We start from the raw sequence: 24,590 nt of genomic DNA on the forward strand, positions 1-24,590 counted from the left end.
GGAGGAAATACAGAAACATTCTAGGAAGGGAAAGCCAGGGGCCAGTGGGATGGCTCAGTGATTGAGGACCAGAGTTCAGATCCCAGCACATGGATGTTCACAGTCATCTGCAGAATCAGATCTAGGGGGTCCCATGGCCTCCCCAGCTCCCAAGCAGCTACATGTGTGCGTCTTAGACACTTCTCACTCACCGTGAAACAACCTAAGCCACAAAACATCCCACACCTTCTTGGATGGGCCCATCCCTGGGGGAGTCTTGTGTGTTCTGGGCTTCAACTCTAGGAAGGCTTGGCCTTGTTTTATAGGATGTCTTATTACTTGTATCAGCAGAGAGAGAGAAAAAAGATCCAGTCCTGGAACCCTAGAGGACACTGCCAAAATGTCACTGCTGTGCTGGCATAGGCTTAGAGATATCTCCATGATCCATCCGAGTCACCTAGAGCTCAGGGAATGATGGAAAAGTCCATGTGAGTTCGCCCAGCGCTTGCAACCATGACAAAGCTTGGAAAACACAGGGCACATGTGGTGTTTGATCCTGGGTCAGTTCAAACCTCTTGAGCCTGCAGCTAAGACAAACAGCTACACTGGCCTGAGTGCACAGGCCAGATCTCAGAACCTGTTTGCCAACCATGGAACACTCTGGATTCCTCCTCTCAGCTGGACCTTGATCTGCTACACCTCATCCACCCAAGCTTCTCAAGAAATGAAGCTACCAGGTTAATGCAACAACTAACTGAAGGCAACAAGAGCCTTCAGCCGCCCTGTGGCAGTAAGGTCAGTCCATAGGTCTCCTGTCCCTGCACCCTCAGTACCTGTGAGAGCCATGGCCACCTATTCCCTTCCGAGGTGAGGACAATTATACCCACAACCTTGCTTTCAACAAATCCTGCCTTGGCCATTGGTGGGACCCTCATGAGTCTCAATCTGATGCAGGCCTCCTCAGACACTTTGGCTTCCTTTCTGGCTGCTGGAGCTTGGGCCCTCTGGCTTGGCCTAATGTAGGATCAGCAACATCCAACTCTGTCAAGCCTCAGCCATCCCACATTGGGTGCCCTGCTTCACTCCTAGGTGCATTCTTTTCCCACATCTCTCCAGTCTCTCCCTCATCCCTAATTCCCCTTGCCTCTCAGGCCCAGCCCTTCAGTCTCTGATGGAGACTGTCCTGGAGGGACAGGAGCCCCTCCCCTGCTGGGCTCTGACAACTCAGCCTTGGGCTGACTCATCTCTACAGGCACAGCCTGCTGCTCCCCTGCCCCTGCAACCCACTTCCTAGCTCTGCTTCACACAAACACTCTGAGATCTCTACACTGGCTTCCCATTCTATTTTGCTCCCTCTCTGTCCTCCAGAAGTTCTGCTGCTCTCTCTCACCACAGCAGGACCCACCAAGACACTGCTCCTGACCCCAGCAGCCACCAGCAGCCCAGGTCATGGGGCTACTAACAGCTTTGGCCCAGGACTCAGGGCTCTTTCCTTCTTCAGTATCGAGTCCAGGCTGAGACCATCTGGCCTGCTGCTGGGTCCTTGAAACCCTCAGTCTCACAGCCTCTGGGCACTCTGAGCCCTAGTCCTTATGGCTAACAAGTAGCTGCCCAGTCAAGCAACATGGGCCTCACTGGCTTCCTGGTGTGCCATGATGCTTTCCATGCATGGCTGGGGATGACTGCATGCTAGGATTATGTCTGGAACTAGACCTGCAGGTAACACCTGATGGGTTGGCCAGGCTGTCCTCCTACTCCTGTTCTCAGGAGATTCTCCTGACTAAGCCTCCCAAGTGCTGGGATGACAAGTATGTGCCACCATGCCAGCTAGGGGTCTTCAGGTGTGATGAAAGACTGGGATCTGTGGTCCTGGTTACTTCCAACAGTGGGGATGCCAGTGTTCTGAGCATTCTGTCATCTAGGACTTATATTCCATAACACTGTGAGACTTCTGCACTGGTTACCTGTTCTCTTTGAAACCTGTCTTCAGGTATCTGACAGTGGGAGTCTCCATGAAGTTTTTGTCACCCTGAGGATGTGGCTATATTAATAAGCTCAGGCAGCATGCAAACACAGCAGAGGTTACAAACAAGACTACCAGGCTGGGGTCACTAAGTGATAGAGTGCTCCTTTGGCATGGTGAGGGCCCAAGTTCTCTTGCAACCAACATCTGCTGGGGATGTAGCACAGTGATTAGGCACTTGCCTAGCGTATGTGATGTCCTGGGCTCCATCCCTAGGACTAAACCCTCATCCCCACCCTGAACTCACCAGGTCCAGGCATCACTGTCATTCCTGAGGGCTTGAGTTTGATCCTCAGGCCCTCTCTGATACAAAAAGAGAAAAAGCTCCCTTGATTTGTGTTTGACCCCCACATGTGTCATGCCCGCCCCACTTTGAGTGTACAATTAAGGAAAGCATGAGGAAGTGGTTGAGAGGCACTCACTGCCCTTGCAGGAGACCCCAGTTTGCTTCTCAGCACAAACTGCATGTGACTCAGCAGGTCTCAGGGTGGAACTGGATATGTGACCCTGTGCTATAGCACTGTCCAGAGTGGGGACTGCAGCTTCTGAAGAGGAATGCAGGCCTGGCCTCCAGACCTCCACCTTCAAGTCCTGTCTTGAGAGCCTGATGCCCTGGCCAAAGAAACTCCATCTCTCCAGAGGAGCACTGCACTCAAATGACACCTCAGTGATGAAAACTATCTGTCCCCAAAGGCATGCCACTGAGCAGAGATAGCCTCAGTCATGCACCTCTGCCCATCCCCAGTTCCTCATGTCAATAACTCAACCTTTCATGAAGTAGATGGCAATGCTTGAGGTAGGATGATCAGTAGTTTACTGGCCAGTCTGGGCTCTATGAGATGCTCTCCCTGAAATCAGAGCCAGCAAGAAATTCAGCATGAAAGCTCTTTGTAAAGAAGCTCAATGACCCAGTTCAGAGCCTGGGACCCCGCACGGTAGGATAAAGTGACTCCCATGGCTTTTCCTCCACCTTCAACACTCATGCTTTGGAATGCACACCCCTACAATGAGATCAATACACATGGAATAAAAAATTAAACAGAAAAATTAATGAAGACAATGCATACAATGTTTTAAAGGATCCCGGGAACCCTCACTTAGCACTTTCCTTTCCTTTGTCTTGGGAACAGCACCTGCATCAGAGACTGGAGACTTCCTGCAAGAGAGAGAGGAGAGATGCACTGTTCATTCAGCTGGAGAGCTGTGCAAAGACCAGAGCCACCTGCCTTTTTCTGACAGTGGGAGCTGGGCCCAAGTGTGGGCTGTTCCTACTAGAGGAACCACAAGAAGAGGACCACCTTCCTCAAACCTTCCTGGAAGTCAGAGCACTGGCTATGGACGTCCCTCAATCCTCAGAGGACTCTCTTTCAGCGATGGCTCAGAGCCTGTTAGGACAAAGAGGGACCAGAGCTTCCCCCCAAAGCAAGATCCCTGTCTTATCTGACAGGTATGAGGGCTTAGGGATGGGACAGAGGATGTGACAAGGTTACATGTAGCACAGGACTAGGTTAGTAAGGCAATCAAAGAGGAAAGAATCCTGGAACATTCCTCATCTGTTCTTTTTGCTCTGTTCGTAGGGATGAGGGGCAGTGTGGGGTAGAGGACTAGGACACAGCACAGCCTTCTCTGCACATGGTGAGCTTTCTAGGCTGCCTGGTCACTGTGACCAGCAACTTTTCAACTGTGCCATTCTACTACCATGGCTGACACAACTGGTGGACCATGTAGCAATAGGACTTTACTGACTTAGCGACATTTGGAATCACACAATGATCATGTGTCACAGAAGAGTTTTTTTTTTAAGAAAAGGATTTTAAAAAACTATTTATTTTGTCCATCTGAGTACGGTGTCCCTGTTTTCAGACACAACAGTAGAGGGTAGTATATGAGAGTAGAAATGGTTAAGAGACACAATGCGTGGTTGCTGGGGATTGAACTCAGATCCTCTGGAAGAGCAGTCAGTGGTATTAACCACTGAGCCATCCCTCCAGCCCCAGTATATTGTATTTTCAATGTTGTTTGTTTTTATTTCCTTTTTCATGTATGTCTGTATGGCGTTTCTGTGAGTACAGGTGTGTGTGTGTGTGCCTGTGTAAAGGTCAGGGACAACCTGAGCAAAGGTCCTCACCTACCTCTCATCCATGGCTGTGATTGCTAGGCTAGCCCTTCCCCCTAATCCTAGAGACTGTCCACTTTAGGCTCCTATTTCCCAGTAGGAAGGGCGGGATGACAGACACTACTGCATCCAGGTTTATGTGTCTTCTAGGGACCTAAACTGTTGCTGGGCTTGTTCAGCATGAAAATAAATCCCATTTCACAGCCCTAGCTGGGCCAGGCAGCGCACAGGTCTTTGCTGCTCTTGCAGAAGACTTGGGTTCAGTCTCCAGCACCAGGGTCAGGTGGCTCACAACCACCTGAGACTCCAGGTCCAGGGACTTCCAACCTCTTTCTGGATAAAGCTACATGGCAAAAGCAGGGTTGGGAGCTGGAGGCTTCTGGTGTTGGCTTCTCCCTGCAGCAGGGGGCAAATCATGGGCATGTGAAACATTGAACCCTGTAATTCTACAAAATGCAGAAGCTCCTGATGTCCCTCATGGTGCCCTAGAGCCTGTCCACCACTCACGGAGGCTTCATGAACATGGCCTTTTCCTGACATGTGTGCACTGTGCATCCTCACTCTCTACCCCCTGCTTTATGGGGTTGGAAGTCTCAGGTGTAGGAGGCGCCTACCATAGGCCTCTTCTCAGCATTTCAGCATTTTACCCACTTGACTATCACCAAGCATCCTCTGCTCTACACAGTTACCTCAGCCTGTGACCCTCATCCTCCAGACTCTCGTGAAGCAAACACCCATGGGTGTGCAGCTCTCATAGTTAGCCAGGCTAAAGGGGAAGGCAGCAAATCCTTCATGAACTCTACAGCTCCTGAGGCCTAGGAAAGTGTCTATACCGGGGCTAAACTCATGCTGCCCTGTAAGACTACATTTTTCCTTTAAACAGAAGGATGTGTGGTGGTGGTGGCACAGGCCTTTGATCCTAACACTTGGGAGGCAGAGGCAGACAGATTTCTGAATTCTAGGCCAGCTTCCTCTACAGAACTAATTCCAGGTCAGCTACACAAAAAACAACACTGTCTCCAAGAGTAAAACAAAAAGAGAAAGAAAGAAAGAAAGAAAGAAAGAAAGAAAGAAAGAAAGGAGTGAAAGAAAGAAAGAAAGGAGTGAAAGAAAGAAAGGAGTGAAAGAAAGAAAGGAGTGAAAGAAAGAAAGGAAGGAAGGAAGGATTCATATTTTGTATACAATGAGATGCCTGCCTGTCTATACCTGAACCACCATGTTAACTATAACTCTTGTCACATCTGTATTAATTCAAATACTGAAGGCCAAATGGTTAAATCTTTTTTTTTTTTTTTTTTTTGGTTCTTTTTTTCGGAGCTGGGGATCGAACCCAGGGCCTTGCGCCAAATGGTTAAATCTTAATGACTATACAATTGGGGGGTGGTGCTGAAGAGATGGTTGGTTTAGTGGCTAAGAGCAGAAGACCAAGGTTCAGTTCCCAGTGTCCACATGGTGGCTGCTATTAACCTGTAATTGCAATTCTAGGGAATCAGTCTGGACTTCACGGGCACCACACATACCACATGGTGCACAAGCATTTATTAGGTGAAACACTCGGGCCCATAAAAATAAGTAAATAAAATATATGGTTAACAGACACTGTGATTCAGGAAGTTCTTAGTGACTTTGGTTATCATTTCTCTCTCCCAGAGACCTGTCTTCCTCATGCTCAGCCTCCCTGGCTTCTAGGACATTTCCTAGCTCTGTGGAGCATGAAGTACTCAACACCATAAGCCAAGCATTGCAAAGCCATCTGCACCTTCACTGCTACACCTTCTCCATGGCTGTGTCTAAAGGGAGAGACTTGGAATCTCACAGATGCAAGGCCAAACCTGTTGGGCTATGTGAGCCCAGCCACCCAATAGTCAGATCTACTCCTGTCCTTGGCTATGGCATGAGGCTCTTAAGACAAATTAATCTGAAGGATCTCAACAGCTATGCTGTTAGACCTCTCATTGCTCTGCCCGACCTACAAGCTCCTTTACTGGCTCAAATTCACACCCGAACTCCTCTCCTGCCTCAGCCACCATCAGCTCTTCTACTCCTCTCCAGCTGTGCTCTGAATAATCCACACTAAGGTGGACGTTAACCTCTTGTGGACCTCCAGACATATGCTTGTGATTACTCTTCATTGGCTGTTTTGTATAGGTAGGCGGGTTCTTCTAGTCTCATGCAGAAAACTGCTCACACATTTTGGATCTTACAACACCCTCTTGATTGAGAATCCTGACTAATGACTGACTGAGCCTTCCATGCCTGAAGTCACCCTCTGTCTCCCAGTCCAAGATGAGAATCCCCACCCTAACCCCATGGTGTCCAGTTTCATCTCAGAAGCTAGACTCTGCACTGCCCATTACCTTTTGGTTCTCTGCCTCTAATTCTGTTAAATAGTTCCTCTCTTCTTTAAAACAAATTCATTTTGTTGTTTATTTTTTGAGACAGGGTTTCTCTGTTTGGCCCTGGCTATTCTGACATGCTCTCTGTAGATCAGACTTGTCAGGAAGCCAGATATCTGCCTGCCTCGGCCTCTTAAGCACTGGGATTACTGGATTGTGCCAGCATGTTTAATTAAAAATTAATTAGTGGCAGTGCATGTTGGCACATGCCTTTAATTCCGTCAGTTTGGAGGTAGAGGCATTGTGAGTTCCAGGACAGCCAGGGCTATAAATTAACACCTTGTCTCAAAGAAAACAAGCCAAAAGTGAAACAAAAATGTTGCAATATGGTCTTAGGTATGTAACTGAGTCTGTTCTTGAACTCTGAATCCTCCCACTTTCACTCAGGTGCTAATCAGCAGGCTTCTGTCTTGACTTTCACTGAGCACTCAGGGCTGCCAGGACAGTTACCTCTCCCAGTGTAACTCCTGACTCTCTCATCAGCATCATCACAAAACTCCTGCTAAGAATTAAGGAAACCTGAATTCTAAGGAACAGTCGGAGCTCCAGTATTTCCAAAGCTCACTCTAATACAGATGGATCCTATGCTGCAGTAAAATGGTCACAGCTGGAGGTCTTAATTCCAGGACTTGGGACAGAGGGGTTGGTGGATCTTGAACTCAAGGTTATTTTTATGTTACATTGTTGCTCAAAGCAAGTTGGGCTGCTACAAGATACCCTGTCTCAAAACTATACCAAACACACCTAAAATGAAACAGAGGAGTTTGAGTGGGCACAGATGGGAAAGCTCGGCACTTTATGGCTAAGCCACCTGCTGCCAGCACCAAAGTCCATGCACAGCCCCGATTCTGAGCTGTGTCTGGGACCCCACTTAGGAGCACGCACTAAAGTAGCTCAGATCCAGGGCTTTTGGTCTAAGAGGAATTCAGGCAGTCACTCTTTGGATGCCAGTTCTCCAGCTCAACTGCCTGTCAGCCCAGGATCTGGTCTTAGTCATGGCTTGGCATCCCTAAATTCCTCCCAGCTGTGCTCTGAACTCACCCTGTGCCCCGTTCTGATGAATCTGCCATTCTCAATGGGAGTAGCCTGAAGAAGTCCCTCACACCTGAAGCACCACTCTGAGTGCACTAAATACTGCAGGGGAGGGGTGTGGCCAGCAGAGCACCCACCCCTTTCAGCTGTAGAACATTTAGCTCTAGAGTGAGCACTGCTGTGCATTGTGGAACTTAAGCAGTATCCCAGGATTGGCCTGGGAAGAGCCGTTGACACTCACACTTTCTGGGGTGACATGGTCTCCTGAGGATAGAGTCAGGTCAGGAGCAGCAACTGATGCTCACGAGAGACAAACTTTCTTCACCACCTGCCCATGCTGCCATCTGGGCTTTTTGGGTGACATGAGTGCTGAGCCCCCCAGGTAGATGGGTTTTCAGGGGTCCGGTGGTTATTGTCACCAAAGGTATCCACAAGGATAAGTCATACTGTACTAATTCCCATATTAGATCCCTTCTCACGGGTCACAGAGGCCGTGCTGGGTCCTAAATGTGGACCCAGGTTCCTGCGCACTTTTGAGGAGACTGGTCAGGGCGCAGGTTTCAGGACATTTTGTTTGAATTATTTTGGGGGATTTCATTTTTACTGTTGGGGACAAACCTAGGGCTGCCATGTGCTGGGAAAAGGCTTTGCACAGCTGTAGATCAACCCTAATTATAAACTCCTAAATTCTCCCAATCCTGGAACTTTCTAGGTCCCTCACATGATGCAACCTTTGGGGGTTTCCTCACATAGAATCATGGGGTGGATTGCATCCCAAAGAGAGACAGTGGGAAATGTTCCCCAGTGTCTGCCTGTGGCTGTGGTGATGAGAGTGCTGACCAGTGGATGGCAGGGCCCATGTGAAACCCTTTTGTTTTCTACTTGAGTGGAATCTTCACCATGCCTTTTTTTTTTCTTGAAACACAGGTTGCCCTGGAACTTACAGTCTTCCATCACCCAGACTCAGTTTCCCATGACTGGGATCACTGTCTTAAATTACTATGCCCATCTTTCTTTTTTTGTATTTATAAATCTTCTAAAAGCCAGAAGGATATAGAATTTAAAATTTTGCGGTCCAAGGCATTTTCAACAGGGGATTCTTGACCTAGGACTATCCAGACCAGTTTTTATTGTGTGGGTACTTCATTCCCGTAACAGCTTATGCTTGACAAAGAGTTCAAAGGTGTGATGTCACTGGGCATCAGGCGGTGTTCCAAATAGCAGCACCGACTCAGGTTGTAATTTAGGCTGGAGAAACTTACTAGGACCCTGGTAATCCTAGCACCCTGGGGCCTCACATGTCCTTAGTCTGATCTAGTGATGAATCAACTGCTCTTGAGGGTGGATTGGAATTCTAGTCACTGTGAGGCAGGAGCATTAGTATCCTACAGCCACTCTGGGCTCCATAGGAAGACCCTGTTTCAATAGTAAAGGGGTCACCTGCGAGTTCTTACTGTCTTCCCTGAGGCCTTCCTGCTGGAGTTAGAATAGCTGTCTCACCAAGTTGATGTAGAGGGCAGAATGTTGGTGCCTTCTATAATGAGGACTAGTGACAGATAATCTATGGAAATTCTAGAAAGATCTACAGGTATTTATGTCCTGTGCATGGGAATTGCTGGCTTCCCTGTGTTCTTTGCCTTTAATTTGCAGTCCATGGGGCACCTGGGAATGTCCCAAAACCAGGCTGCACATAGGGCTTGTCCCATAATTTTCACTTGCACCCAGTGCCTGCCTGATGGTCATAAGTCTGACAGAGCCACTGTATGCTCTCCTGAAACCTGCAGAGAGCAGTATATGGGACCCTACCATCCCCACACTGCCCATCAGTGTCTACAATGTCCCTATATGGCACTGAGATGGTCTAAGCTCGTTCCCGCCTATATGCTGCATCAGAATCTGACCATTCCTAATTTCCTCCTCTCACACCCACACTAGAAGCCCTGTACCCACACTAGCCCCAGCTGGCCTGTTGCCTACTGACATCTCATGGACTCTGCCCCAATCCCCTGCCCTACCCTGCCCTGCCCCGCCCTGCCCCGCCCTGCCCCGCCCCAATGCCCTGCCCTGCTCCAATTCCCTGCCCCAATGCCCTGCTGTGCCCTGCCCCAAACTCCTGCCCTGCCCCAAACCACTGCCCTGCCCTCACTCAGCTGACAATGTGGACATCTGAAGACAGTCACTGGACAATGGCTGACACACTTGTCTGAAGACTGGAAATGTTTCTCGATCTTGGAGAGGAAAGAAGGACCCTCCAACTACACTGTCCTCTAAGGAAGTTTATTCAGGTGAGGGATGACAGGGACTGTTTTGTCTCATGTCACACATGTCAGTAGAAAATATCCTAGGTATTGGATGCCGCTGTTAGCATTAACAGAATAAAGCACATAGTGTTGGGAAGGATAATAAATTATGAGTAGGATTAGAAAACCCCAAGCCTCTTCCAGGTCCTAAGAGAGCAAAAAATACCACCAAACACAGCATTAATATGGCAGGTTGGTTAAATCTAGTTACTAGATTCTAGTGTGATAACTATGACCCTTTTTGTGTCATGCTCAGCTTATAATGACTAGAGGACCTAAGCTTGACGGTCACCAATGCCTCTCCCTTGCTTCTCTAGCTGCTGAGCATTGAAAAGCCCTAATGAGGCAGCATCTGTGTGCAGACATACTGGATTATTCTTCTTCACTTTATCTCTCTGAGTCACCTCCACTCACAGTAAGTCAGTTTAATTCCATAAATTGGAAATGAGTCACGTGGAACATATACTTTCTCAATACAATCACAGATTTCCATGTAAAAGGTGAAACATGAACTGTCCCACCTAAGCTCTGGGCTTGCACAGACCTGCTCTGCAAAAGAAACATGTGTTCACAGCTGCAGTCTGCATTCACTATGGATGCTCTTGAGGTCCTCCCTAAACTGCATGGATTAAGATAATTATCTTGCTTTCTATCAAAAGAATTCATTATGCCAAGTTGGCCTGTAGAAGGAGGCTAGTCTCTTCTGTATTTCATCAGATGTGCTTAATGTATATAATCATCGGTAGTAAGTGAAAGATCTGTTTGGAATTGAAACTGAGTGATGCTGGAGGATGATTCTGAATGCACAATGAGCAGTGGAGGCACCAGAGCCCAGTACGGATGCCTAGCAGGCTACCACATTGAGCAGGCACCGCTCAACCACCTGTACATACACATCTCCCTCTGAGATCTCTCTCCTTAATTGAAGGTGATCGTGTCCACCTAGTACACCACATGCCCTGGAAGGACAAAAGCTACCTACAGGAGCTGAGGTGATGACTCAAGGTTAGAGCATCTGCTGCTCTCTCAGAAGAACCACATGGTCCCTAACAATCATCTACAATGGGAAATGCTATTCCCTCTTTTGGATCAGTAGGGAAATGCACTCAGGAGTGGCCCAGATACATTTGAAAAAAAGAGATCCATTGAGTTTAATGATAAAAATAAATATAATCAGCAACAATAAAAAACACAGCATATGAATGATCAAGTGAAACAGCACCTATAAAAACCTATTTCCCAAAATGACGTAGATGGTCATTATCTTTGTGGTTTAATACTAATGCTGTGTTGTAAGAAAAACTGAGGCACATGGTTCTCCATTAGGATTATTCTATATTCCTTTGTGAAAATTGTCATTTTTTTCTGCAGCTCTACAGGCATGAGTGTGTGTTACTCAATATCTGGTGCACACAGTCAATAAGGAATGTGTGTTGTAGACTGATATAGACTAGGATGAGCAGAAGACATGACAGCATGGATACAGTATGTCAGTGATTACATCATAAAGTGTGTGTCCTTAAAAAAAGTCACATTATCCACACAAAAGACACTATCACCCTGTGTACCCCTTGGTAGCTTTGAATTCACTGGACCATGCACAGATCCATATCTAGCTGTCAGTTCTAAGTCTACAGGAGGGGAAAGGACCCTTGAATAAGATGGTCTTAAGAGTCAAGAGTTACAAATCAATTTTTATTCATAAGGAATACAATTTACAAAAAACATAAAATGAACAAATAAAATGGTATAAAAAATGAAAAACAGTAACAAGAATATATAACTATGAAATAACAAAAAGAAAACTTCAATGAAAATCATAACCAAAAACATTTCTTAACAGCATTTTCTTAATGAACATTTAGAAACACAGTTGTAGTGCTGTTTCTCCTGTAGGACGTGAGATGTCAAGGTAGTCCCCTCAATTGTCTCTCAAATGGTGTTGTCTGTATGAGAAAGGAGAAAGACCTCAAGGAGATAGGCTGGCATACGGATACATAAATTTAGGGTCTCTAAACATTGAGGAAATTAACTGAGAAGAAGAATATTCACCCACAAAAAGTCTTTGACTGTGAGGATTGTCGTCACAGGGAACTCCTGAGAGAGAAACTCATTCCTCAGGGGGCTGTCTTCCTGGGACCCGTCCTATGCCATGTCTCCTGCAGTTCCTGAGACCTGGGAGGAGAAGGCAGCTATTAAGACACTGATTTGGTGGGGACATGCATACCAGCTGTCAAGTTGCTGCCTTCTGTCCCCTCAGCTGCATTGGACAGACAGCACTGATCTTTTCACTGAAATCATTGCTGATATCTCTGCAGGCTGGAGAACATCACCAGCAACCCTCAAAGTACTGTGGGAGAACAAGCTGCTCCTCAGACTCTACCAGTGCAAACCAAGAATGGGGAAATGGGGAGAGACCTAATTGGGGTGCAGGAAGAAAGGAGAAGGCCACATGATACCTAGATCAAAGCCAATGACCAGGACTCATTTGCCATTTGCACTTGGTTCTTATCCCTACAATGTGCTTCCAACCATCACATGACCCCTGTATGACCTTTGTCACACGACCAAGAACTCATTCAAAACTCTTCATAGCATCCAATCTGGGACAGGGAGATGCAGTCATGTGATATGTTATTCCTCTGTCACCATTTCTGGACTGCAGTTTCAAAAAGGACAGAGAAGTATAATTGCCCATAATTCAGTTTCTGAAGAGTGGTTAACATCCCAGAATACTTGTGCAAGACAGAGCAATGAATAACTCTGTCACATGAGGTGGGTGACTGACTGGGTGTGGGGAGATTAGAAAGGTGATAGGGGAAGCAAAGATGTATCCAATAGGCAAATGGTATCACACATTGTTAATCTGACTCAGCTGCTTGTTCCTACCACATTTTGCTGGGTCTGGAGTTTGCTGGTCTTCTCCTGTTCATCTTCATCATTCGGGTTCAACTCAAACAAATATCTCTGTAACTCCTTGCTCTCCTGCTTCAATGTGACCAACTTCTTCTTCATACATGCCTGGTCCATCAGGAGCCGGCTGTGCAGGTTGCTGGAAACACACTCTGCATAGTAAGATCCTGAAGCCTCTTCCTCCCATTCCAACTGCCAAATCCCACAAACTCCACCAGGACCCAGATACCCATAAAGACTTCATAGAATACATCTCCATACATGTAAGGCTGCTGCACAAACAGCAAACAGCCAATCCAGGGAAGAATAAATTGTTTCTGTGACCCAAGCACGAATAAGAGTCCATGTCTGTCCAAAAGAACAAGGGATCTACAACTACCCATGAGAGCCCTATGCATCTGGACAGCATCAATTCGTAGGCAGTAAACAACCACAAGAGGACAGTAGAACCAAGGGAGGTCATGCTAACCATGTGGTCCACACATTGAGCTTTGTTAAACCTGGTATGACCCCAGAGCCACAGGTTGGCCTAATAACACTCTGATGCCTGAATCAGTATAGTTCTATCCAGAGCATTCTAAAGATGCATAGACACTGTGGTGAGAAGTAACAGTCTCTTATGGAACTGAAACTGAGTCCAAAAGACCCACGGCACAGTGATATTTAAACAGCAGAAGAGATGGGCCCAGAGCTGCAGGCTCTCCAGTCCAGAACAAAGAGAGGCAGCAATGGATATTCCACAAGTGATGGGCCCTTCTGACCAGTACTTACCGATAGAAGTTAATCTCCTTCTTGAGCTCCTGAAATTTCTCACGATGTTCAATGTTCTTGGTGTCTAAGTTGTGCAGTAATGACATGACCTCTTTCTCCTTTATCTTCAAGTTTTCATAAAATGGATTTGGCCTGAAGTAGGGGCTGGCCCCAGAAAGATAGAACCCAATGAACATCGAGGTTTAGGATTATATGAACTCAGGCTGTGTCCTGTACTACCCCATGCCTGGAAGGACACTTTCTGAATTCTACATATTTGGATCTTCTTCAGCTTCAGAAACTTGGAATTGTGTGCCCAGGACAACAGAAGCTAAGCATCCAGATAAAGGGTTCCCTGGCTCACTTTTTTCAATCAGGAGGGGTGGATCTGCATTCAAACCTGTTATGCTGTCAAGAGCCTAGGCCACAGATCTTACCCAACCACACACACACACACACACACACACACACACACACACACACACATCCAGAAACCTCTGATTTCATTTTTCCTGTTTTGACAAGTGGAATGCTACAAGCCGAATAACTAATATTCTAGAGGCAGACAGTACACATAATTCTGGAGATGAGACCAGATATTGCCACAAACTTATAATCTGCCCGAGGCATACAAATGTATAGACAAATGTGACTACACAGGCAAAGAACTGTGCTGTTGAAAGTGGGGCTTCCAAAATAAAGCACTTACACCTCCATGAAACTATTATACAGGTAAATCCTGAAGTCAAAAACAGACCCCTAAATTCCAAGGGTGGAGGGACACAGAAACATATAAAAGTTGTGCATATGCATGCAGACCTGTGCACACACAGACACACAAACTGGGACACACCCACAAGAAAAGAAAAGTAAACAGACTCAGAGAATGAGAAAGAGAGACAAATATGGAAAGAGCACAATGAGAATCAGTAGAAATGTATGCACCATTACTGTCTCAGAGTTTAAGGCACACAGACAAGAAGGAACAGGCCTGACCCTCAGGCCTTCTGGTTAAGCATTGATATGAACAATGTGGGACCTGTCACCTAAGGGTGCTGCCAGGAGATGATAGCATTCAGTCACCTTCCTAGCAAGTACAAACACTCTCCACAAACTCACAGCACCTAGAACCTTGCAAAGCTACCACCTGTCAAGGGCTTTCCAATTGTACACTGGGAACTCATGCTCCAGTGACTTTATCCCTGAAATCTTCACTCAGATCACAAGTTCAGATTTTCAACAGGTGGAATCAGAGAGTCCATTTCCAAACTCACTCCTCAGTAAGGGTCAGGTTCTGAATCTCCTCTCTATGGAGATGAGGTTTAGAACAAGGTCATTTGTTTGGAGCAATGCATACCTCTTGTTCATGGATCCACCTGTCACATAAAGGAGGCGATCTGTCAGCTCATTTCTCTCCTTGGTAGTTAGCTCTAGTTCTCTATTCAGCCTCTCCTCTTCCTCCTTGGCCTGCACCTTGTTTAGGACATTTTCAGGAGATGACGTCTGTCTGCAGGCCTCTGTAGGTAGAAGAACACAAGTGAACCCGCATGGGGCTAATGCATAGAGCATACACAGACCACAGTGAGGTCCAAACAGGAGAACATGCTTGGAAGCCAGTGTCACTGCAAGGAGTTTGGTCTATGTGTAAGAGGCATCCTAAATGGATCACAGTTCCCCCACTACTATATAGAGACCAAGAGATGTAAGCAGCCAGGTGTTCCCTATGCCCGCCCACACAGGCTTACAAGTACCAGAGAGATGCCTTCTTCAGGATTATTATCCGGTACGCAGGCTACAACCTGGTTTCAGGACTCTCACCCCTCTGGTTTCAGAAGTCAGATCATCAATTCAGCATCCACAATGACTTGATTGATCAGGGTTACTCAGATATCCTACACTGTTACTCTAGTCCAATAACTTTGCATTAAAAATCATGTAGGGGGAGGAGGACATGGTCAACAGACTTATTAATTCCCCCTACTGAAATGACAAATGCCCCAGAAGTGCCAATAGGTTACAGGCTCTTTCTCTACCTGCTCCATATAGTTTGGCTACTGTAGAAAAATATCTGCCACACAGAACCTCTAATATATGAAGGTAAGATTGGCCCCGTCAGCCAGAGGTAGTCAGAGGAGTTCTAAGAATATAAGGTCATGGCCAGGAGCACAATTCTCTCCCTCTTACTACTGTCAGATAGTCACTGAATTTAAAGAAGCAATGAAAGTGAAGTACATTGATGCCCTGTTTAATTCAGAGAAGTTATCCCCTCCATGACTCCTGATGGTGTTATTATATCAATTTAACATACCGAATGCACTGTAAAAGTAAAGACTAGAAGTTCACCCAATAATAGCATAGGCATTGCCATATCCTCCATGTGGTTATGGAGAAACTAATGATGTGAAAACCTTGACTTTCAGGAATTGTGATAATCATGGAATTCAATATCTGTGGAGATGTTCCAGTGGTTGTGGCCCATTACTAAAAAGGCCAGCGGAAGACCCACACACACACCCCTGACAGGAAGCTCAACATACACTGCCCAGAACTTACTCCACATTCCCCATGTCCTGTGTCCATCATTACCTTTAGGTTTCGTTTGCTTCACTCTAGACTCTTCTCTATCAACATCAACTCTCCCAAAGCGCCTGAGAAGACGGGCAAACATGTCTGTGGATATATCCTTTGGACACTCAGAGAAAAAGTATTGAATTGGTTGTCACAACGATACTGGTGACATCACAGGGATTCCAAGGTCTCTCTAGGAGACAATAGAATGTCCACGAAGGGACTGCTGATGTCACGGAGAACAGACTTTGCCTCCCTGCTAATGTTCTCCCTGTACTGAGGAAAAGCTGATGTGCCCTTTTCAGGAGACTTCCCTGTGGCATAGCCACTGAGCACCACATGCTTTCAAAGCGAAATTTGACTCTAGGCTTGATTGGAAAAACCTAAGTCACTGCTATGTACCTAAATGAGTGCTTCCTCCACAATCCCTGCACAGAAATGTTTCATCCTACCTCAAATTCTCCTCAGTCAGCAATATTACCCATTAAAGATTACTGAGAAATCACACCAGTTCCTATAAGTAGCCAAAGAGGTCTCATATCTCATCATGTGCAAGTGCATGAAATCACACCCAGAAATAGCCTGTCGGGTAGGTTGCGATGTGGGTGTGTGTTATAGGTACAACCTGAAGCTTTGTGCTTAACATTTGACAGTTGCCACCAGATTCCTTAGGAGAAAGAATTGCATTCATTATGGTCCTGGCAACAATGTGGTGATCTGTTAGCAGAGGAAACTGAAATATTGGATCCACCAGTGAATGCACCCTCAGGCTGAGTGTGGGGCTCTCCTCTCTGCACTTAAGTTACCAAAGTAGGATTGCTTACAGGCCTCTCTAAGCTATAACGTGTGATTTCATCTGAAAAATAAAATAGTCAGCAGATGTGTGTGTTTGCGGGGGTGCAGCCAAAGGAGTAGGACAAGCCTAGAGACATAACTCAGTGGACAGAGTAAGAAACAAGCATCTTCACTCCTGTTTCATGGATCACCCCACAAAACACAAAAGCATTTATCGTACTAAAAAAAAAAAAAAACCAAGTTATTTTATTGAAAGCATACACTAATACTGTTTACAGTATTAGTAGCAAAGCTCAGATTTTGGGGGCAGATCCATGACTTGAACTATCTTACAGACAACATATAAAACAATAAATAAATAAATAAATAAATAAATAAATAAATAAATAAGGAAAAAAAACAGAAAAATAAAAAAACACAAAATGCACAAGCCTCTCATGTGAAGTTACAGAAGAGTGATCCAGTGGTCACTTCTGACCAGGCCATTTTAGCTATGACAGTGCATAGTGACCCTTAATCTGATGGGTCATATATAAAGCTTTGTGCAATTTTGTCATTTTAACAAACCTCATCCAGAACATACATAACGACACAGGATATGATTGCCATGTCCTTGCTGTGTATCAAGTTATTTTTCTGTATCCTTGATTGTCAGGCCTATTACAGCAACAATCTGAGATGGCTGGTAGACTTGGAAGAAAGTGGATATGAAAGATCCCCATTTATATATCAGTACAGCCATTTCTTAAGCATGAGAATCTTTTAAGCTGGCCCTCGCTTAGCCCCTAGACGTTAGACAATAGACCAGAAAGTACAGAAAGCACATTCCCACCCACTCTCTAGGAAGCTGCCCGACCATAAGAACAGAGGGTATAGAACATATTTACTGCAGGGCAATTACAAGACAGGAAACATCTCTGGGAAGCTGACTGACCACTATAGAAGTGAGATGTCCTTGGTACTGAATGCAGCTGTGCTATAGGCTGACATAGCTATAGCCTTGTCCTGGGAACTCCAGAAGAGAAACACCTGCCAATACAGATATCCTTGGTCCTTGTCCTGGAAACCCCAGGATAAGAAAAACATGTATCAAGTCAGACGGCCTTCATACTGAAATAGCTGCATCGATGTGGTTACGGCCTTATCCCAGGAATTCCAGTATGAGAAACATCTGCCTAGTTATCCTTGGCACCGAAATAGCTGAGCTAATGAAACTGTGTGATCGTAAATGACTGTTTAAGCTGTACATTTCTGTTGTTTGAGCCTCTCACATCCCTCCTGCGTGAGGACCTTGTCGAGCCCCAGTGCATTGGTATCCCAAAGTAAACCTCTTGTTTTTACATCAAGACTGAGTCCTGTGTGTTCATGGGGTGGTGATTGTCCTCAGGACTGGAGCGAGAGTCTCCTCTGTCTGAGGGTCTTTCAGATAAAGCTATAGTTGTGGGTTACACACCTCAATTCTCATTGGCTAATGCTGTCCTCACAGTCCTTGGAGGCCCCTTTGTAAGACTACCTGTTGGAAAGTGGAAGCAGCTTTATTTGAGCTCAAAGTGAACCTGACGAGCAACGTAGAGAACAAGATGGGGTAATTGAGACCCTGTCTAAAACCAGCACAGAAACCCACCCTTCATTCAAAGCATCATCTACCAATTCTTGAATTTTTACCATTCTCTGCCAACCAGTCTTTCATTCAGGAAAGGTAGAAAAGAACTGGAAATGATCTTTGTATTCTAAGGACCTTGATCTGTCTTTCCTTAGGTCCACGTTAAGAACAAATGAAATGGGTATCACCATCTGAATAACTTAGTATCACCTACTCAGCATTTCTAGCCTAATACTGTGCCTATGGCAATCTCAAGCTTCCCTAATGTTGCTGTCCCAACAAGAAGAATGAAGAACTGAGGTCAAACCCCAGTGAACCTTTCAAGGGGTTAGAAGAAAGCCATCAGAGATACTGCACTTCTTTGTCCTTAGATTAAATCAAGATGATACAACGTGAATCGATTGTGCTATTCAACCATACATCTTCCTCACAACCCCACCTATCTGAGGTCATTGCTTGGCAGAATTCATGCCCCACCATCCTAGATATTTCTTGATTCATTGCTGCCAAGGGCCAGGTTTCCTAAGTTTTGTTTTTTATAGAATTGGGTGTAGTCAATCATAGTTGCCCTCTGTAAGAAATGACAAATATCTATAATAACTGACCACACTGTACTTGTGTATACAAGTACAGTAGTGGAAAATTCAGCATAACTGAGGAGTGGGAAATCACCACTGTGTCCTGGCCTTTCTCTGCCCATACCACAGCTCACAGGCGGCTGGGGCAAACCTTGAGTTCCTCTGTAGAAACAGAGTGATGTTGAATGGACACTGAGCAGGCAGAGCAACACAGCTGAGGCAACTCAATTCCAGCAACAAATGCATTATTTGTTTCCCATCTTAACAGCTCCTTTTGAGGACTTGTCCCCACACCTAGCTTAAACACAGCAATTTTCATACATGCCCGCCTGCTATTTCATATTGTTACTGTAATACGCCTCCACATCATAGATTTCAAAAAAATATATACCTAATACTGAAAAGGGTGATGCTTGTCATCATCTAGTGCATTGGGGGCCCAGGTATGGCCACAAATAACCAGGACACAGGGGATGCAGAGCAAAGGCAGATGCAACTGCATGCAGCTGCAAGCTTATTAACCCTTATACAGGCATGAATATGGATTACCTCACATTACCTTTTGGCAAGATATAATAAGATCGTTATTCCCATGATACCAGGAACAACCGAGGCAAGACTAGGCAAAGAAGTAAGACTAAGCCAAGGTTCTTCTTAAAATATCTGTATAGCAAACCACCCCTCTTCCTAGTATCACAATATACTTGTCATAACCCAGAGAGCATGAGAGCCTCTTCCACAAACATAGGACGTAGTACAACATAGTGTGAGGTAAAGTGAGAAAAACATTCCTTCTCAAGGGCAGCATTGCAGCCCCTGCTTGCATCTCTCAGCCGTCTTTCCTTGATCCTGTCTGGGAAGTGTATCTCAGTGACTCCACAATTTCTTTCTTTGTTCTTTTGTTTTAAAAGTAACACTGTCTATAACACAGCTAAATGTCCTCAAAGGGGTTTTATCATGCAAAAAGAAAGCAATATAATATATAATATAGGCAACCTTTAATGAGTGTATCTATTTTCTTAGGGGTATTTTTCAGATATCTTCCCAGATTTGGATTTAACTTTGGTAGTTGTTATCTGTCTAGAAAATCAACAATATCAAATAAATATTTCAGTTTCCTGGCGTAAAGTCCTCGGGAGTAAGAACTAATGATTTTGGAATTTGCTCGGTGTCTGTTGTTATGTCCCTCATTTCATTTCTGATTTTTAATTCATGTATTGTCTCTCTTGTGCATTGTTAGTTTGAGGAAGGGGTTGTCTCTCTTGTGGATCTTCTCAAAAAAAAAAAAAGAGGAAGAAAAGACAGCTCTTGCTTTCCTTGACTTTGTATTTTTCTCTTTGTTTCTAAAGGCTTGATTTCAACCCTGAGTTTATTGCCCTTCATCAGATCCTACCAGACTCTCTATGGGATGAGGCTTTGTCTCACTTAGTAACAGCAGCATGGAATAAATGAAGCTTCTGCTGATCTCTGTTGTGGTGTTGCACATCACAATCTCACCGAAAACCATGCATAGCCTGGTTATAGGCTCTATTAAAGCAGCCCAATATTTCAGTGTTCCCTGCAAGGTGCCATGGAACGGTAGTAACATAATTCTGCATGCACATCGACAGGTTTCTCCACGGTCTTCTGGGTCATTTGATAATAATTTATAGTGAGTTCATGGATGAACACACACACACACACACACACACACACACACACACTTTACTGACATGGTGCATATTCTTTGCACACCAAAAATAAAGTGAGAATTACTGAAAATGCACCAATAGTGCAATCGACGGAGGGAGCTGTGGGGAAGCTGGGGCTTAGAGTTACTTAAAAGACCGATGCAGATTCTCCTTCTATTGGAGGAGAAACTTGATAGACAATGTGGTTCTTTATTTTCTTTCTCTAGAGCACACAGGACTAGGGTGGCAGCTAGGGCTTTGAGTGTGTTTGGCAAGTACTGTAGCACTGAATTAAATCCTAGGGCTGGAACCCTATTAATCATCTACAACAATTACAGGGCAGGCTGGATGACGACACTCAGCTGACAATGTGGACATCTCAAGACAGTCACTGGACAATGGCTGACACACTTGTCTGAAGACTGGAAATGTTTCTCGATCTTGGAGAGGAAAGAAGGACCCTCCAACTACACTGTCCTCTAAGGAAGTTTATTCAGGTGAGGGATGACAGGGACTGTTTTGTCTCACGTCACACATGTCAGTAGAAAATATCCTAGGTATTGGATGCCGCTGTTAGCATTAACAGAACAAAGCACATAGTGTTGGGAAGGATAATAAATTATGAGTCGGACTAGAAAACCCCAAGCCTCTTCCAGGTTCTAGGAGAGCAAAAAAAAAAAAAAATAATACCACGAAGTACAGTATTAATGGGATAGTTTGGTTAAATCTAGTTACTAGTTTCTATTGTGATACCTGTTGTCAGTGCCTGCGCCGACCTTGTGTGAATATCGGGTGTAGGTTTGTGGGGTTGAAAGAAAACACGTACACGGGTCACCCCTTATTTAGCCAGTGCCACCAAGGCTTTACTGAGATCTCCTTATATACCAGAGGCAAAAGCTGTGGAAAAACAACAAGGCAGGTGAAAATCCCCAACCAGGAAAATAGGACAAGTCTGTGTGGTGAAAGTTCCAGCCCAATCAGGGGCATAAACAGCTTCTTAAAAACAAGAAGCAGGAAAGCTCAGTGGGGAGGAAGGGTGCCATGGAAAATCCCAGCCCCAAATCAGGGGCTAAGAGCAGCTGTCAAAGGTGTAAACAATTTCTTGCTATAGCAGGCTGAAAGGCTCAGCGAGGGGGGAGGGAAACACCAAGGTAGGGCCCAACAGGAGCCTTCAAGGGTGGCTCTAATGTTTCACTTTCCTCTGCCAACTGGCCTCCACACTGTTTCTAGCACCATAATGATTTCAGGTCTTCCTCCTAAGGAATTTTGTGGCAACCATTGAATGCTAAGCACAAGGCTTCATGAGTGTTCCCCTAACACACACCCATGTTGCAACCTTCCATGCAGGCTATTTCTTGATGTGATTTCAAGCACCTGTACATAATAAGACAGGAGAAAAATTTGACTGCATATTCAAACTGGTATTATTTCTCAGGAATTTTTAATGGCTAATATTGGTGAAGGAGGATAATTTGAGTTAGGATGAGACATTTTTGGGCAGGATTTGGAAGGAAACATTCATTTAGATGCATAGGAATTACTAAGGTTTTTATAATCAAGCCTTGAGGAAAAATTGGCTCTGGAAGCAGGAGGTGCTCAGTGGCTCTGCCTCGGGAAAGTCTCCTGGAAAGGACACCTCAGCTTATGCTCAGTACAGGGAGAACATTAGCAGGGAGGCAAAGTCTGTTCCCCATGACATCAGCTGTCCCTTCTTGGACATTCTATTGTCTCCTAGAGGGTTCTTGGCGTCCTCTGCTATGTCACCAGTGTTGTAGTGACAACCAGTGCCCTAGTTTCTCTCAGTGTGAGTCTGGCGGTTACAAGCTAAGACATGTTTTCCAGTCTTAGAAGTGTTTTGGGAGGGGGGATGTCGATTGTGGAGAGACTAGGGTGAAGGAGTCTGACCTTTCGTCTCACAGAAATGATGGACAAAGAAAGTGGTTCTGGGGAATGTGGAGTAAGTTCTGGGCAGTGTCTTTTGAGCTTTCTGTGGAGGCGGGGGGAGGGATGGTGGGGGTCCTGCAAGCTTAAGCTGACCTTTCTAGCAATTGGCCACAACAACTGGAGCATCTGCAAAGGAATTGAATTTCCATGAATATCACAATTCCTGAAAGTCATGGATTTTAGAACATTAATTTTCCCATCCCCAAAGAAAGGATATGGTAAGGCCAATGCTACTATTCTGTGAACTTCTGGCCTTTACTTTTAAAGTTGATTTGTGGCTTGTTTTTTGTTTGTTTATTTATTTATTTAGTGGGTAATATTATTTATTGCCAAAGTCAAACATCTGGGTTACATCCTGGGACCCACACGACAGAAGGAAAGAAATGGCTCCTGAAAGTTATTTGGTCATGTGCTGCACACACACAGACACACACTCACACACACACACACACACACACACACACACATTCACACACACTCATACTCATACTCATACTCACACTCATACATACACACTCACACACACACACACACAAACTTTGAAGCAAAAGTAATTTTTCTTAGAGTCTGATATAATTGGGCCTAATAAAAACAGCCTTGGGTGTAGTTCCTCTATAATTAAATAGTACTCATGCTCTCAGGCAAAGAGTTTAAAGTTTATAGGTACCTAATAAACTAGCATTGGGACATATGAAGAACATTTAAATGTTCAGCTGAAATACAACGAATAGCTAATTTAATTTGTTAAAAGTGAAAGCATACATAATTCTGAAGGTTTTTATACTAGTTTTATTATACATATAACTATGAAAGAGAAAACATACATACTTGATCAATGAAATGAGGAAGAGTGATTTAATGAACAGAAAAATGGATGGTACTTCAAAATTTCCATGATTACATATTATCTATTTAATTCCCTCCACAATAGCAAGAAACGGACATTACTATTTATGCGACATTACAGATACATAAACCGAGAAAATATTGTTTGGCCTGATTATCTGAGCTTTTTAAAGGTTTAGTTAATTGACAGAGCTGTGGTTTAAAATTAGGGTCCATATTCTTCTGTTTTAAATGTGTGACACTTTTCTCTTTTTTTCTCCATCTTTATTAAATTGGGTATTTCTTATTTACATTTCAATTGTTATTACCTTTCTGGGTTTCCAGGCAAACATCCCCCTAACCCCCCCTCCCCTTCTCTATGGGTGTTCCCCTCCTCATCCTCCTCCCATTACCACCCTCCCCCCAACAAGCCCCTTCACTGGGGGTTCAGTCTTGGCAGGACCAAGGGCTTCCCTTTTATTTCTAGTGGGTGCTTCTCTCCCTGCTCCTTGGGAAGTGGATGGGGGGAGGCCCGGGCCTGAGGTGAGTTGGAACTGGGGTAGAAAGGCATAGGGTCTCCTAGGTGAGAATGCCAAACCACCACTGCTGCTGCAGCCACCATGGAGAAGCCCTTGTTCCTGCTGCAGGGAGGAGAGTCTGGTGCCCACAAGATGGCTGAAGGGGAGCTGAGAGTGGACAGCTTCATCACCCGCCTGCTGGAGGTATGAGGATATCGTCCGGGAAAAATTGTGCAGATGACTGAAGCAGAAGTCCGAGGGCTGTGTATCACATCTCGTGAAATCTTTCTTAGCCAGCCAACAGCTGTGAACACAGGTTTCTTTTGGAGAGCAGGCCTGTGCAGGCCCAGAACCTAGGTGGGACAGTTCAAGCTACCCTTTTTCCATGGCCAATCTCAGATCATATTCAGAAAGTATTTCTTGGGCTAAAGAGATGGCTTCGTGGTTAAGAGCACTGACAGCTCTTCCAGAGGTCCTGAGTTCAAATCCCAGCAACCACATGGTGGCTCACAACCATCTGTAATGAGATCTGATGCCCTCTTCTGGTGTGTCTGAAGACAGTCACGGTGTACTTGTATAT

At 45.1% G+C, this 24,590-nt stretch overlaps 2 protein-coding genes across 7 annotated transcripts in view; one reads left to right on the forward strand and one right to left on the reverse strand.

The window, feature by feature from the left end:
* Positions 1–24,590, reverse strand: part of LOC134483477 (disks large homolog 5-like) — a 74,223-nt gene that overhangs the window by 42,605 nt on the left and 7,028 nt on the right. Inside the window, exons 4-7 of the mRNA XM_087595952.1 lie at positions 14,867–15,026; positions 13,531–13,674; positions 12,736–12,898; positions 11,631–12,021 (exon numbers count right to left, since the gene is read on the reverse strand). Coding sequence (XP_087452078.1) covers positions 11,992–12,021; positions 12,736–12,898; positions 13,531–13,674; positions 14,867–15,026 — 497 coding nt within the window. The 3' untranslated portion in view covers positions 11,631–11,991. The remainder of the gene's footprint in view (positions 1–11,630; positions 12,022–12,735; positions 12,899–13,530; positions 13,675–14,866; positions 15,027–24,590) is intronic.
* The window catches only part of LOC134483557 (uncharacterized), a 142,525-nt gene that overhangs the window by 2,952 nt on the left and 114,983 nt on the right, over positions 1–24,590 (forward strand). The window lies entirely within an intron of this gene.

The sequence above is a fragment of the Rattus norvegicus genome, chromosome 19 (genome assembly GCF_021556685.1).
Source record: "Rattus norvegicus strain SHRSP/BbbUtx chromosome 19, alternate assembly SHRSP_T2T, whole genome shotgun sequence".
In the NCBI taxonomy this organism is placed as follows: domain Eukaryota; kingdom Metazoa; phylum Chordata; class Mammalia; order Rodentia; family Muridae; genus Rattus; species Rattus norvegicus.